The sequence below is a fragment of the Sinohyriopsis cumingii genome, chromosome 11 (genome assembly GCF_028554795.1).
Source record: "Sinohyriopsis cumingii isolate HCF-2022 chromosome 11, ASM2855479v2, whole genome shotgun sequence".
Lineage (NCBI taxonomy): Eukaryota > Metazoa > Mollusca > Bivalvia > Unionida > Unionidae > Sinohyriopsis > Sinohyriopsis cumingii.
In genome coordinates, this window is record NC_142971.1 from 105,462,432 (window position 1) to 105,480,085 (window position 17,654).

A 17,654-nucleotide genomic window follows, 5' to 3' on the forward strand; every position below is an offset into this window, starting at 1 on the left:
CGCAAGCAAAAAAAAAAAAAAAAAACAGCCCTTTTCAGGGCTACCCAAATCTTTGGAAAAGAAATAACAATCGATTTGCCAATGTGTGTATGTAGAGTAGTGTGAATATAAACACTGACTCTTTTCTGGTGTGATTGTATGTGTTTGTGTTTGTAAGCATTCACGTACGCTTGTGTGGATAGTAGATAATGTTTTTTGATGTTTGACGTGTGGGAATAGTAGATTTGGGGTTTGTTTATTGCTGCTCCGCGTATGTGGATAGTATGTTATTTTTAATGAAAATTTTTAAAATAGTAATGGGTAGTAAAAAAATTGAGTGAGTGTTTCTTTTAGGTCCGCGCGTTGTTTGGTCATGATCTCGGTAATATAAATTTTGTTTTATGGGATGTTTTCCTTCACGTCCGCGCTTTTAGTATAAATTGAAAATCGCTCGGCAGTCTAGCTACCCTTGTCGATTGATCAAGAGAATGAACACCAGACTAGCAAAACTGCTTGAACTTGATGTACACCTGGAATATGCCAGGTGTATAGTGAATGAGCTGGCTGCAGAGGCCATCGTAGAAGAGGCAAGGATAAAGAAAGAAGAGGAAGAGAGAAGACAGAGGGAAGAGGAGGAAAAGAAAATAGGAGAGAGGATGTTGTATAAAATTCCAGAGACAGAGGATTGGGGTGCTGAAGCCAATCATCCCGCCTCTGCACTCCCAAGAAAAAATGTAAAAGGAGACTGGGGAAGAAGATGTGTGTGGTGCCAGGCCTGGAAGGTGCCATCATTAACCAGGTGTCACTGGAGTTCAAAAACAAACAGCCCTTTTCAGGGCTACCCAATACTCTAGAAAAGAAATAGTAATCGATTTGCCAATGTGTGTATGTAGAGTAGTGTGAATATAAACACTGACTCTTTTTTTAAAATTGTGTGTGTGTGTGTGTGTGTGTTTGTAAGCGCTCACGCACGTTTGTGTGGATAGTAGATTATTGGGTTATGCAAGAGCTTAAGTTGGTTTGTGTGGATAGTAGATTAGGGTTTCATTTTAATGCTTTGCGTGTGTGGATAGTAGATTTGGGGTTTGTTTATTGCTGCTTCACGTATGTGGATAGTAGATAATATGAAATGAGAAAAGTAGGGGATGTTTTCCTTCACGTCCGCGCGTTTTAAGTAATGATCTAGGTAATATAAATTTTATGTCTTGGGGGATGTTTTCCTTCACGTCCGCGCTTTAACTATAAGAACCCACAGGGTTTGACGTTCGAACCATTCTACGGAATAAAGACAAGGAAGATGGTAGCTGTAACAGAATTGTTTAACCAGTTGAAGGACATTTGGTATTGGATGGTGGATGGAGCTTATGTAGTGGAAAGGATTGAACGAGAATGGAAGCATGAAGTTACCCGGGATTTTGTCAGAAGGCAAGTGATCAACCTGAAATTAGCTATGGATCTGGTGAAAGAGATGATAGAAGAAGAAGTAAAAAGACTAAGAGGCTTTATGGATCCAGAGTATGTAAAGATTGGTCACTTAAAGGAAGCCATGGATAATGTGATAGAAGTAAGGTGCTTTTTGGAAGACGTAATGGAATGGACAGAGTGGTCCTTTGTCAAAAACGGCCTGGACCAGCTTAAGAAATCGGAAGAACTTATGAGAAAAGTAATGGAAGAAGAAGTAAAGAAGATCAAAGACAAGTGGAATAAAGAACGAAATGATAAGGAAAACTTAAAGAAAAAAGAGGCCTTTGACAAACTCAGCAACAATTGGATCATAATACAGGAGAAATTCCGTGCAATAGGTCATCCAGACTGGATGCCAGAGAAGGAGAAGAAGAAGAAGAAAGGAATACTGGCAAAAGTGAGAACTTGGTGGAAGCAGTGGAGGAAATAAAAGAAGAAGATGATGATGAAACCAAAGGCCCTTTTCAGGGCCACTCATAGGTCTCGAAAAGATCTTGAATTTCAATTGCCTAGCCCATTTTTTTTGTTTTTTTTATTTAAAAAAAAAATAGAGACCCCCCTCCCTGTTTCAATTTTTTGCCTGTTCCCTTTCCATAGACCCATCAGGTCGGGACCGTATTAAAATAGGGTCCCGACCCTGTTCCATTTCCCCTTGTCCCTAGATAGGCCCACACAGTATTCCCATGTTCCATTCCCCTTGTCCCTAGACAGGCCCAAACTCTATTCCCATGTTCAGTTCCCCTTGTCCCTATAATGGATATTTTTTTTCTCCCATGTTAAATTACATAGTCCCCAGAGTGGATATTTTTTTCTACTATGTTAAATTTTACATAGTCCCCAGAGTGGATATACCCTTTTTAACATGGAAGTCCCCTAGTCCCTAGAGTGTCCCTATTCACTACTACCGTTATACAGGACCATTGTATGGTATATGTATGGGAACAAATAGAAAATTTGTAGTGGTTTCCAGAAAGGTTTTATCTTTCAGTTTTTGTAAAGGAAATAACCATTAAATTTTACAATTATTGTGGAATGTGAAGAGGAATCCGTTGTTGATAACTTGTAAGCAACATGAACAGGAACTGGTACGGAAACTTGGCATTATTCTTACTAAAATTCTTAATAATTTTCTTCAGATATATAGACTTACGGTTGTCTTGCAAATAACAATTTCAGAACATCGGGAGCAAACCAGAGTTAAGGGTGCAAATATGGATAGAAAAGAAACAAAAGAATTGAAATCTTATGTTCAATTGTAACGAACTATTTTGAGGTCACTTTAAAGGGTTTCCTAAAAATGTAAAGAAACCTTTAGATTCTATCTAGGCATTGCGTAAGACGCAAACCTCAAGGACTCACCGAATACAAGGATTTTTATCACCAGTCTTTTAAAAAAATGTTAAAGAAAATGTTAAAGTCAGTTTCTTTAATAACAAGGTATGCATATTACTACTGAGGATGTTTATGATATTAACTGATAATGGAGATTGGTCCGCTGTACGTACAGATACAGATTCCCGACAAATTTCCTATTTTAAAGCCTACCTTTCATCAATATCTCATTCCGACGTGATCTTACCCATCCAGATTTGTGTCCTTCAGACATGGAAAGTTGATCACTGATATGCCTCCTTCACCTTCCAAATACGTGATCTTACCCATCCAGATTTGTGTCCTTTAGACATGGAAAGTTGATCACTGATATGCCTCCTCCACTTTTCTAATACGTGATCTTACCCATCCAGATTTGTGTCCTTCAGACATGGAAAGTTGATCACTGATATGCCTCCTCCACCTTCCCAATACGTGATCTTACCCATCCAGATTTGTGTCCTTCAGACATGGAACGTTGATCACTGATATGCCTCCTCCACCTTCCCAATACGTGATTTTACCCATCCATATTTGTGTCCTTCAGACATGGAAAGTTGATCACTGATATGCCTCCTCCACCTTCCCAGTACGAGATGAAGTCAAAACTACGTAGAACAGAAACCTCTCCTCTTATAGACCCCTCCAAATTGAAGGACACGTGGTCATTATGGCAACATTTCTTAACCGTTTTCTTGATGTTGACATACGTATATTAAAAAATCCCAAACCAATTCAAATAAAGGACTGTATTATAAACAGCATTGCACATTTCATTATATAAACTCAATCTTCTTGTAAACCATTCCGTTCAAAGTAGACACACACAACAACTTGTTTCCATGATTCTTTTTTTATTTGTGGAAACGTGTGTTTTATACTATGCTAGAGGGCTGAGCAAAATATTGCACACTGACCGGATCCGGTTCGTCTAACTTTTCTATCCTGCCCATTAAGACTCATGGCAATTTTAGAATCTACCACCATTAAAACTTACATGATCGGATCGTCATCTGCTATTGCTAATACTTAGAAAGGTAATTTTTATTATGCGTATTTACTTTGATGTTTAACGAACACAAAAGAGGTCTTTATTCAATAGGTTATGAGGTAATTTCATTAATATAGTAGAAATGCGGCCCGAGACGTCTTATCGAAATTCATGGAGATCACCCGCCCAATTGTTATCTACTGCTATTTCATTGGGATGATATTAATACAATATTTGAAAAAGTATATTCTCATATTTGGAACCATTCTGAAGCTGCTCAGACTGGCTCTCGTGTTTTGTTACTGTAGTAAGTATATTAGAGAACCCGAGCTTCACTATTAATACTTTTAAAACTTAATACAATAAGGGACTGCCATGTGGTGTTATCACCTGATCACTTCACGAATTACACTTTTCAAGTACCCAGTCAGCTTCAATGTATATACTATCGGGTATACCGTGTTATCTAGTGTGTAGCACTCATCTATCCATGAACCGTCTACAGCCATGTCTGCCATTGCATAATTTGCCTTTAGTTTTGGTAAAAATAATTATCATTTTTATCACGATTAAAAACAAGCAGATAGTCCAGGATCTGCCTGCTGCATCATACCCTGGACTACGCTGTTGTGATTATGACGAGCGTTTATGACGTTAAGTAAGGTACATTTAAGGAATGTACAGAAATTCTTTATTTTTCTGAACCGATAAGGTAACCCGACATTGCTTTGATGTGATTCATTTACCTGTAAGGTGATTTTAAGTCACCCTAACTCGAGACATTCGAGACGAAACTTTTTGTTCCATTGTTTCATTTAAGCCTTTAAGGTCTTGTATTATGAGCACCTGAATAATAAACGTCAGGCCCCAAATCAATTTGCTGGAATACGCGCATATATATATGAATGCACAGAGCAAGTCAAAGCAAACCGAGCTTTCTATTTGTATACATGTCTGTACAACCGATTATAGATTATGTATCTGCATGTCCGATCGTCTGTCATCTCATCTCATTGGTATATTTTACCTATAAATTGTTTCATTGATCCTTAATGTCATGCCATACACATTTTAAGTGTATGCGTGTATGCACTTAGCTTTTATTTTTATACTGCAGTCAGGCTGCTGCTTTAAAGGTCAATGTAACATAAAAGTAAAATGTTAAATTTTAATCATAAATAATTGTGTCTACTTCTTGAATGATGAAATACTCCAAGCATTGTTTTTTAATAATGAAACTTAATGAATCCTAACAACATACAGACTTCCCAACGCATTCTGAAGGTTACAGTAAGATGAAACATTATGTAGTATGCAATGCTAAAAAAGAAAAAAAAAATAGATCCAAAGTTATACTAATGATGTTGCTATTGCCTTTTCAGTCAAATACAATCTTTGAAAATTGCCGGAGGCATTCTTACAAACCTTAGTTGTTTGTGGATATTTTGTAAATATTTATCATTACACGTGTACCGGACTCACATCTCCTTTCGCCATCAACATTGTTGATATCAACACACTAATGAGCTTTTCTGTTTTATCTATATTTCATTCAGAGGTAATATTTCACAAATGTAATACGTAAATCTATCCTGAGAAATATGTGTTAAGTGTACTTGATATGTGATATCTTTGCCGAGTTCCGTTAGCTTTTCAAACGAACTGATTGGGTGCTATTTTGCAGCCACAAATCGAAACTTATTAAGGTCGGTGGAGCTCAGATGTTAAAGGGAATAAAATGATTGGTTTGATTTATTAGTATTAAATGGCACATAAAAAGTTATATGGTGCCGAGATAATTGGAGTAAAATGTCTTTCCCAGAAACGTATATAGGAGGCAAACATGTCATAATCGGTGCAGTATCGAATCTGCATTTTAGTCGCGAGTCCTGCATGTTAAACAGAGAGCCAAGGCTGTTTCTATTGATGCAAATATATGTGAAAGTGAAAAACATGACAGTCCAACATCTACCACCACAACCCGCACCACCGCTAATGCCAGTCGGCTGCCGCTGTTCATCAAGCTGCAGGTATAAGTCTCTAGCGTAACCGAATCGATATAATCGTGTGAGTAAATGAGACATATCGTGACTTTGCACGTTCCTTTTCCGATACTTTGTACATCGAACTTTGTTCTTTTTATTGATCCCACATACTTGAGGATTTAGAACTTGCTGTATCTAATATTTGTAATGAGTCATGATAAACAAAGTACTTTCCAGTACTTTACATTTTTATTATCTGTTGGATAAAATGTAAAACTAGTTGATAGCAGAAATTGATGATTCCTTTAAGAAAACCCCAACGATAATAACGCGATCAAAATACATTTTGTTTTCTAATATTATTATTAGAGAACAGTTTGTTTTTTTTTAAATTGTAGAGCACTAATATCGGGAGAGCCTGATTTCAGTTGAACTGACAAGAGTGGGGTCTTATAATTCATTATTACAATTGTAATTCTTCCTTAGAAATCTAAGCATGTTTCTAGTGGACGCTTGTGTATCGCACGTACACACTATTATATTGAAAGGAATAATGTAGGTATAATGACAGGCAGTACACGCTTCTCTTAGCGAATTTCAAGTATTATACAAATGTTGACTGAATACTACTGTAGACACCACATGCGTTTGTACCACGTTGTGTGTGTGTGTGTGTGTGTGAGACCTTTCTTTTTGTGGATAAGGAAGAACATGTGCGATCCATCCGACACTTCTGGGCACATCTTCGTGAATACTTAAGTCGTATGAATGTTAAAATGACTGTGCAGTTTATTTCATTGATAATTAATACTGATTTGATGTTTACATCCGATGTGCATTAAAATATATTCAGTTCATGTGTTTTGCTATCTCGGAGTATCCCAATATTACGTTTTGTTGAAATTACGAAAGCACTAATCGTTTAATATATCTATAACACGTACCATTTAAGCCTTAATGAAACAATAATGGAAATTGTATACACTCAGTATTGATATTGTTTTCTTTGCAGTGATTCCCCACGAAGGATTAAGTATGCCGCTATACTGACGGTGATAATGAAAGTCCAAAGTACAGAAGCAAAATCAAGTTTTGGCTGTCTACCTTGATTTAGATATTTGTGTGCAGATACCGGTATGTTCTGTTAGCTCTCGTGTTAGTAACTGGTGATATTTTACACACTATAGATGGACCACATCGGAAAATGTATATTATTAGGAATACGCCGTTCTCATATTCTCGTTTAAAGAGGTTTAATGTTTGTTTCCCGTGTGTTTCGAAAGGTTTCAATAGTGTAATGGACATACAGTAAGTTGGACGAATAGATAGATAGATAGATAGATAGATAGATAGATAGACAGACGGACGGATAGACAGATAGATAGATGGAGAGACGGACGGACATATATATATATATATATATATATATATATATATATATATATATATATATATATATATAGAGAGAGAGAGAGAGAGAGAGAGAGAGAGAGAGAGGGGTACAGTTTGTAGGAATGTTTTTAGTATAGACATGTAGGTTAGAAGGTAGTGTAGGTAGAAGGGTATGATAGGGGATATGCATATCCAGCATAGTCAAAGTATGTTATAAAAATATTGAATGTGTGATTCTTATTTGTTAAATTGTCAAACTGTATTCTAAGATAAATCTTTTTCAGATACTTTCTAAAGAATACGTATCGCATTTGAATAATCGATATAACAAGCTGATTTTTGCTTAACTTCTCGTCTTTTAAGGATGACTTATCTCAGGTCAAAATGACACTCGCATGCCTCCTGCTTGCCTCCTTGTTTTGTTCTCTTTCGATGTCTTATGAGAACGGAATGCAGCTGTGGAAAGACTGCCCATCGACGCAGTCTACAACGGTGAGCCGATTTTATTGAATGAAGCTCGAAGTGTAGAATATTGCTTGATTTATAGAGGTCAACAAGGATAAAATGGTGTTCATAAACAGTTGATATTATTGTAAACAAGACAGACTAATACCCTCCATGCGAGACGATGGGTAGTGCATGAATTTAAATGTCCATTCAAAGGTAATTGTTTGTGACACCTTAAGGCTTTTAATGTTCCAATTTACATTCTTATCAAGATTGGATAGGTCTCTTCTTTTAAATTAGTTTATCTGTTTGATCTATAGACTGTTTTATGTAACTAACGCTAGTATATAATCAATTAAATGTGTGTGTGTGTGTATGCGCGCGCGCGTTTTTGTGTGTGTGTGTGTGTGTGTGTGAGAGAGAGAGAGAGAGAGAGAGAGAGAACTTGGCTGGAACATCATTGGTTGGATATGAAGCCATCTGCAGCTCAGTTTGTGACGCAGACTCGTAATCCAGTGTTTGTGATATCTGATACCTGCATAGACCAGCACTGTTAGTATGTCTTAGCAAAAGGCCACTTAACGCCCATTTCTTCAGCATGGTGTATCATGTGTACAAAGTACTGTTGAAAACCAAGAGTCAACCATGGAACATTTAACTTATCTAAAATATACCTGTAAAATATACATGCAGATAGAAATGTAGATTAATAAGAGTTGGAATGCAGATAAAGTTAGAAGATCAAACGCAGACATGTACATCTATATTGACAGATACAGTTAGAAGGACAAATGCAGACATGTACATCTATCTTGACAGATACAGTTAGAAGAGCAAACGCAGACATGTACATTCATCTTGACAGATACAGTTAGAAGAGCAAACGCAGACATTTACATCTATCTTGACTAATACAGTTAGAAGAGCAAACGCAGACATTTACATCTATCTTGACAGATACAGTTAGAAGAGCAAACGCAGACATGTACATTCATCTTGACAGATACAGTTAGAAGAGCAAACGCAGACATTTACATCTATGTTGACAGATACAGTTAGAAGAGCAAACGCAGACATGTACATCTATCTTGACATATACAGTTAGAAGAGCAAACGCAGACATGACACATGTACATCTATCTTGACATATACAGTTAAAAGAGCAAACACAGACATGTATATCTATACTGACAGATACAGTGATAAATAAAAAATGTATTTGAAATAATTACATTTTTACGCGAGAGAGAATGAAAGCCATAGTATTTGAATTATTTATTTCTGCTCAGAAATAAAGGATTTATAAACACTTATTTTATCCATTTACTTAAAATTTATAATCTAGTCATATTCAAATCGGCGACGTTCATCAAACTGTTGTAAAATCCGAATTTTGAGGACATGAGAACACTTAGCTTTGCCTATTTATTTGTTTGCTAATGATTATATATTGAGTCTCAAATAATTATCACGTAAACATATCGTAATTACCACTTGTGGGTACTACATTTTCCTAACATCAATAACAGCACTCATGATTTGAACAAAACATGTTCTTGGTAGTTAATCGTTAGAGACGAATCTCTTCTTTAAATACACACCTGTCAAAGAAATATAACGAGTTGTAATTTTAGCAGTTAATGCATACTCGCCATAAAATCGTCTACCTGTATCAAAATAATCTTAGAAAAAGCCGATTGTTTAGAGCAGGCATTCTCACAAACATAGGACCGGAAAGTCGGCGAATCGCTGACACGTATAATTACGTTTAAAATATAACTGATAAGTTAAAATATAATATTTATCCTACATTTCTAAAAACATGCTTCAATAGTAAATATTCATATTATCACTTCTTTTCGAGAATTGCGAGACTGTCATTGATAGTGACTGACTAAAATAATAAATGAAAGAAACTGTTGCCAATTATGCGCAAGAAGAATGCACTAAATATAAATGCTAAATAAAGGTTCTCATAATGTATTGCTACGAGATCGTAGGGAATAAAACTCGATGGTCATAAAGCAGCATGAACTGAATACGACCTCTTGTATGTAACATAACTCACATAGTTATTGTATTTTACCCAGATCGCCGACGTTAAATAAAATTTCTCGTTTATTATATGCCTTTCTAAATTTTTGGGACTTCCCCACGGGCGTGTGCCTTGCAAACTTGGTCTTGCCCGAACCGAGTGTAGGCTTGTTGTCCCGGGAGTCGGTGAAACGGATTTATTTGCAAGTCCTTGATTTTATACTAAATTTATCAATAGACTAAGAAAAAAAAAAAGAAAAAAAAAAAAAAAGAAAAAAAGAAAAGAAAATGAAAACGAAACAAAAAAAAAGGGGGGGGGGGAATATTATCACAATACTTAAATGGAATTAGATATACCATGCTGTAATATCATGCAAGTTGCAATCGCATCTGTTTGCATTGAGAGCTAGCCGATAAAAAAATTAGGCATATTTTCGAAGAAGACAAATGGCGGTAAGGAGGAAATATGAAATTCATTGTGTGTTGGTTACTTAATTTTAGAAGATTTTATCCATTTGACCAATATTTTTGCGACAGTTAGGACAAGAGTAACTGCTTTCAAATATTAATAAATTTTACTTTTTCTTGTGGTCATCTGTCTATTTTCTCGAATGTATGTTATTAATTTTCAAATGTTTTCATTTCCTATCTTGTACCCAGTGTTTGATCGATGAATTTTTTTTGGCTGCTCTGGATCAGACAAAAGCAAATCGTGAATATGGAATGAAATAATAAATATGAAGATAATATTCACTGACACATTAGTATTTGTACAATTTAGCAATTCCCGATAATGATTAGCATATAGTGCAATGTTCTGTATCATTTTCAATTTTGCCTCTGTGTATCCAACATTTGTTTCTTGTCAATTAAATTAATCATTACACTATTTTAATATCAGTAATACAACATCTGTCACTTTTACCTTGCTTACTTGTTCAGAGTCGGAATTCTTCTTTTCCAAATTAGAAACTTTCATCCTCCCACAAGATGGAAAGTTCTAGAATATCTAAACAGATGGAACACAGACCCAACCTGACTCCCACTTGACATGTCCATCCGGGTATCGCTTCCTCCTGACATTGCTCATATCAAACGTGTGCTATTCCATATGCGGAACATATTGCCTTGTTGTGTTCCAAAACACATTCTCAATAAATTAGTCGAGTGATAATACAGGCAGTCCATTGCAGTTTCAGTGTATATATACTCTATCGTGTTAGGTCGGAGTTGTTTAATGCGTTGTTTCATTTAGCACTGCTGAGATCATATCACAGCCTTCCTCTTATTCGGTGAAAAGGGTATATAAATATTGTTCCTATTGGCGTGGCGTCCAAAATATTATTTCCTTGTATCATCAATATGGCTTATTTTGGATGTTTCCAGAATTTTAGGGTACGTATAGCCCTAGTTGCTCATCCGGAATATGCGCGACATTCTGTTATTATCCATATAGATACTGAATACTATAATATGATGGTAAATTTAACGATCTTATGTGATTAATTAATAATACCCTCTTCGGACGTCTCACACACTCGATTATGGTCAAGATTGTTTTTCGGAGGTCTCACATATATTCATTATCAACATCAGTTTACTTATTGTATATTTTCCGTTTTCGGAACAGCTTCATTGCATGTATAAAACATGTCTCGGAGCGTGGGAAAGTGTGGCCATAAAATGGCCCCATGGGATTCACTGCCTACCTGCCTTTGTGTATTGATTGTGCACACAAGGGCGAATGTCCGTTTTTGTTACCTATGGTCCGACGAGGTTTTGGACTTTGCCGATAGTTAGAATATTTTCTTCCTCCCAGTCTACTCGATCCAGGCGAGTATGGGCGCCTTTGCTTTGTCTCTCTGGACTCAGAAGAATACGTTTCCTTGATTTAAGGAAGATCGATCCTTAGAGGCTTACATGAAGACTCCTTGAACCCAGGAAGGTAAAAATTTTATTTTGTCTATTCGTTCTTCGATCTAAGGAAGGCAGATGATCAATTAAAGAGTCCTGTGGTACTCCCAGTAAGATTCCTCGAGATTGCCCAACTTTGAAAGCTGTTATTGGGAACAAAGAGTCGGCGTAAATGCGTCTGACTAGGGAAGAAAAACCGATCGGCATTCCCTTTACTTTGTTTCATTGTACTCCTTACGGGCTATGATGGCATCCATTTCCGGGAAGTGAATCTCCAGTCGCAGCCATGATTTAGCGTAATAGCAGTTATGATGTTACAGGTTGCTGACCTGCTTGGTCTCTTTGTGCGGAGTCAGAGAGAAATGATCTGGACCAGTCCTTTCTATCCAGATGATAGAGGGCCGTCGAGAATCGTCATCGTATTACTTTAAAGTCTGCAACTAGAAGTAGTCCAAACACATACCGTGAATAGTTGCTCAGCCAGGATAACAATACATTTAGGTCCCCCTCAACGGAGATACGTAATGATGAGAATTCCTATGAGGATGCATCTTCAGCAGTCCAGGACGCGACCCACATTCAAACCTCCTTCTTGTCCGTCTTTAGATAGATGAGTGGCAGACACCTTCACGTTCCGTAATGAAGAGGGTTGAAGCTGGGGTGACCTAGGGATTTAATCCCTCTCCTGCCTACATCTTTCGTCCAAGGATCCACGTGTATACTTGGTTTTCCCTCTTTGTGGAAGTTTGGTCTGTTAACATCGATTATACATGAGTCCTTTCTATTCTAAGGGAGGGCTACTGGCTTCGTCTGAGTTAGCACCCTCCTTTTGCATGGACCCCAATCTCTTTCCAAAAGTAAAGATTGGTTCAATCAAAGAAATTGGTACACGCACTTCTGCGGGCTTGTGCAGTAGAGAAAGAGTGAGAACGATCAGTCTCCGGCTTATACTCACAGATTTACCTGGTATCAAAAAAGGCGGAACATTTCAGTAGATCATCAATATTTCTGCCCTAAACAGGTCTCTTAAGGAGGAACTATTGAAGATGGCACTACCACCATGAGACTGGATGACTTGGCAGTTTCCATCAATCTTCAGAATGCATATTTACGCATCACAATTTTTACTCCTGGAAAGAAATACCGTGCCGTTTGGTTAACCACGTCTCATAGGGTCTTTATCAGAGTGATGGAGTATTTGTCGCCCACCTGAGCTGTTTGAGATTCCCATGCTTCAGTATTTCAAGGTTTAATTGTTACACAAGAGTCACAAAGATTTGCTCTGGTAAGATCTGTTCCGCTGCTGAACCATGGTGATCAGGCTAAGACTTATTGAAAGCCTAGATAAATCGGAACTAACACCTCAGTATTTCGTCTATGTGGAGACTAAATGCTTAAATAGACAGGGATGATCTCGTGTCCCACTGGACAGGATAGACAGGCTCTTTAGTCCACGACCTTGTTGTCGGCTCGCCTTTACCTATTCCTACTTGATATGGTGTTCTACGCTGTTAACCTATTTTTACTAGGAAGGCTTTACTTAAACTCTCTTCAGTTTCTCCGTTTGGCAGACTGAACACCACAAAGGATCCCCTATTATCTCGGATTTCTCTGGGACCATATTTTCATGACCACTTGAGTTGGTGGGCCAATCAGGACCGGTTTCGGACTAGAATCACATTGCACGTCCATGAAGCCGACTCCGATACGTAAACTGAAACCACAGATTCGTTTCGTTCACTCACCTGGATTCCGATGGGTAGTGTTTCAGAGCTGTTGGTCATAGGAGGAGGCCACCCTTCAAATAAATAATTTCGAAATGATGGCGGTTTTCTTAGCCCTACCTAGATGAATCAACGAAATAAGAGTTAGTGTGTAATGGTTTCCTCCGACAATACTTCGGTATTAGCACACCTCCGGCGTTAAGGACGTGCGCACATATATCTTATTTTTGCGTGGATGCTTGGAACCTCCTTGACTGTCGATTCTTGGAAAGAATTACTCTTCGTGTTGGCCATAATCCGCAGAAGACAATTATTCTGGAGGACTTTCTGTCAAGTAGAGGCACAGTAATACTCACAGACTGGTCTCTGCACCAGCCCGTAGCAAATTCTCTGTTGAGATTGTCTAAGAGACTCTTGGTTACATTTGTTCGCTATGAGGCTGAATTGTAATGTAATATTGTTTACTGGATTTGATATTGTCCAGAATAGAGTTAAGTTCTGTTTTTCCTGACTAATGTTTTTAATTTGTTTATTGTTGTTGTTGTTAACAACTAATACTGGAACTCTTTGCTGAACTTGTTCCAAAATTTGTGATAGTTTTGGTAAAGAACTTTTCAAATTTTATTTGTTATCCGTCTTCAGAGTAAGACTCATTAAGTCGAGTTAAAGTCATACATGGATGTTGTATACTTATCATGTAACAAACTTCTATTTTTTCCAGAAGGATGAACTTTTGACCCCCATCCGGGAAACTGTTTTGCGTTTTAGTTAGTCTTATATATGATAAGAATTATGTCAGTCGTTCCTTAACACTTAAGACGTCATGTTATTTGATGTTGTGTTCAGTTTGGGGCTAAATCTTTATTTTCTTCAAATTATTTAATTTCAAAGATGATTATTTTCCCTGGAAATATAAAAGTGCTCTGATAATTCTGGGATAAAGACATATACTGGAATTTATACGGAATTCAAAAACTGGAATAATTGTTTCTGTGATTCAACAAGAGACTGTTGACATATTATTACAACGCTGATTATTACAGACATCATCGCCTTCCATTTTTGATTTTCATCTGGATTTGAACTGTGATTCACTTATAACTTTTCATTGATATGACTTGTTTTTTGAATCTTTGATTATTTTTGGATTTAGTTCGCAATACCATAAGTTTTTTTTTTCTTCTCATTTTTTTTCACTTTTTATTCTAAGGCAATTCATAAATTACTTGTTAAATTTTATAAACTTTGTTGTCTTCACTCTTTTCTGTTACTTATTTTTAGAGCATAGACTCGTAACAGATGCCATATGGAAAATTTTATGTGACTGATGAAGGAGAAAGCGTGTTAATCCTAGCTGTCCCTCCATAAATTTTGTGTTAGAACTTCTTCTATTCTCGTGGAAAAAGAGTGAATATTCAGTCTCTACTATTAATAGATTTAAGACAGTCCTGGTAAAACACAAGTTTCGCATTGTTCGGCATTAATTCTTCATATATTAATTTTACAGTTTTACTTAACGCCTTGCAATCTACTTTAATACACTCTGTTCCTCTGCAAATTTCTCGTTTGCATGTCTTTTGGATTGATTATATATACAAATATAACCTGGATGTTTGATTGAGTCTGATGCTATACTGAGTACATTGGTAGTTTCCAAAGGATGATCAGTAACATACAAAACTTTCATTTGATGTTGACAGCTTTTTAATTTTAAACAAAGTCTTCTCCGTTGATTATATCTTTTTGTTATCTATGTTTTAACGTAATAGTTTGCCATTTTATCTTTTCTGCTTGTGTATTGAAAACATTCAAACACTTATTACAAATGTATTTTATTTCTCACGTATGTTTATGTATGATCTTGCTAATATACAAATCAAAAATATTCCACGTATGTTTATGTATGATCTTGCTAATATACAAATGAAAAATATTCCACGTATGTTTATGTATGATCTTGCTAATATACAAATGAAAAATATTCCACGTATGTTTATGTATGATCTTGCTAATATACAAATCAAAAATATTCCACGTATGTTTATGTATGATCTTGCTAATATACAAATCAAAAATATTCCACGTATGTTTATGTATGATCTTGCTAATATACAAATCAAAAATATTCCACGTATGTTTATGTATGATCTTGCTAATATACAAATCAAAAATATTCCACGTATGTTTATGTATGATCTTGCTAATATACAAATCAAAAATATTCCACGTATGTTTATGTATGATCTTGCTAATATACAAATCAAAAATATTCCACGTATGTTTATGTATGATCTTGCTAATATACAAATGAAAAATATTCCACGTATGTTTATGTATGATCTTGCTAATATACAAATGAAAACTATTCCACGTATGTTTATGTATGATCTTGCTAATATACAAATGAAAAATATTCCACGTATGTTTATGTATGATCTTGCTAATATACAAATGAAAAATATTCCACGTATGTTTATGTATGATCTTGCTAATATACAAATCAAAAATATTCCACGTATGTTTATGTATGATCTTGCTAATATACAAATCAAAAATATTCCACGTATGTTTATGTATGATCTTGCTAATATACAAATCAAAAATATTCCACGTATGTTTATGTATGATCTTGCTAATATACAAATCAAAAATATTCCACGTATGTTTATGTATGATCTTGCTAATATACAAATCAAAAATATTCCACGTATGTTTATGTATGATCTTGCTAATATACAAATGAAAAATATTCCACGTATGTTTATGTATGATCTTGCTAATATACAAATCAAAAATATTCCACGTATGTTTATGTATGATCTTGCTAATATACAAATCAAAACTATTCCACGTATGTTTATGTATGATCTTGCTAATATACAAATCAAAAATATTCCACGTATGTTTATGTATGATCTTGCTAATATACAAATCAAAAATATTCCACGTATGTTTATGTATGATCTTGCTAATATACAAATCAAAAATATTCCACGTATGTTTATGTATGATCTTGCTAATATACAAATCAAAAATATTCCACGTATGTTTATGTATGATCTTGCTAATATACAAATGAAAAATATTCCACGTATGTTTATGTATGATCTTGCTAATATACAAATGAAAAATATTCCACGTATGTTTATGTATGATCTTGCTAATATACAAATCAAAAATATTCCACGTATGTTTATGTATGATCTTGCTAATATACAAATCAAAACTATTCCACGTATGTTTATGTATGATCTTGCTAATATACAAATGAAAAATATTCCACGTATGTTTATGTATGATCTTGCTAATATACAAATGAAAAATATTCCACGTATGTTTATGTATGATCTTGCTAATATACAAATCAAAAATATTCCACGTATGTTTATGTATGATCTTGCTAATATACAAATCAAAAATATTCCACGTATGTTTATGTATGATCTTGCTAATATACAAATCAAAAATATTCCACGTATGTTTATGTATGATCTTGCTAATATACAAATCAAAAATATTCCACGTATGTTTATGTATGATCTTGCTAATATACAAATCAAAAATATTCCACGTATGTTTATGTATGATCTTGCTAATATACAAATCAAAAATATTCCACGTATGTTTATGTATGATCTTGCTAATATACAAATGAAAAATATTCCACGTATGTTTATGTATGATCTTGCTAATATACAAATGAAAAATATTCCACGTATGTTTATGTATGATCTTGCTAATATACAAATGAAAAATATTCCACGTATGTTTATGTATGATCTTGCTAATATACAAATGAAAAATATTCCACGTATGTTTATGTATGATCTTGCTAATATACAAATGAAAAATATTCCACGTATGTTTATGTATGATCTTGCTAATATACAAATGAAAAATATTCCACGTATGTTTATGTATGATCTTGCTAATATACAAATGAAAAATATTCCACGTATGTTTATGTATGATCTTGCTAATATACAAATGAAAAATATTCCACGTATGTTTATGTATGATCTTGCTAATATACAAATGAAAAATATTCCACGTATGTTTATGTATGATCTTGCTAATATACAAATGAAAAATATTCCACGTATGTTTATGTATGATCTTGCTAATATACAAATCAAAAATATTCCAAGATAGTGATACATGTCATCCTTGTAGTCCTGGATTACCACACTGAAATATTACTACAGTCCACTCCCTCTCCCTGTTCACACACACACACACACACACGCACACACACACACATATATATATATATATATAACATTGAAATATATCCACATGCAAATCTGTCACGTGTATGAATACAAAAATCTTATTGAATACTTTTCGATACTA

At 35.2% G+C, this 17,654-nt stretch overlaps 1 protein-coding gene across 3 annotated transcripts in view; it reads left to right on the forward strand.

Annotated features, from left to right (window-relative positions):
* The window catches only part of LOC149789216 (uncharacterized), a 98,317-nt gene that overhangs the window by 28,438 nt on the left and 52,225 nt on the right, over window positions 1–17,654 (forward strand). The window contains exons 1-3 of one of the 3 annotated variants that reach the window (XM_089975392.1): window positions 6,466–6,552; window positions 6,803–6,924; window positions 7,546–7,674. In XM_089975392.1, the coding sequence (XP_089831518.1) occupies window positions 7,567–7,674 (108 nt within the window). In that variant the 5' untranslated portion in view covers window positions 6,466–6,552; window positions 6,803–6,924; window positions 7,546–7,566. Of the gene's footprint in view, window positions 1–6,465; window positions 6,553–6,802; window positions 6,925–7,545; window positions 7,675–17,654 lie in introns of those variants that run through there. The other 2 variants (XM_089975391.1, XM_089975393.1) reach the window with 2 other exon arrangements.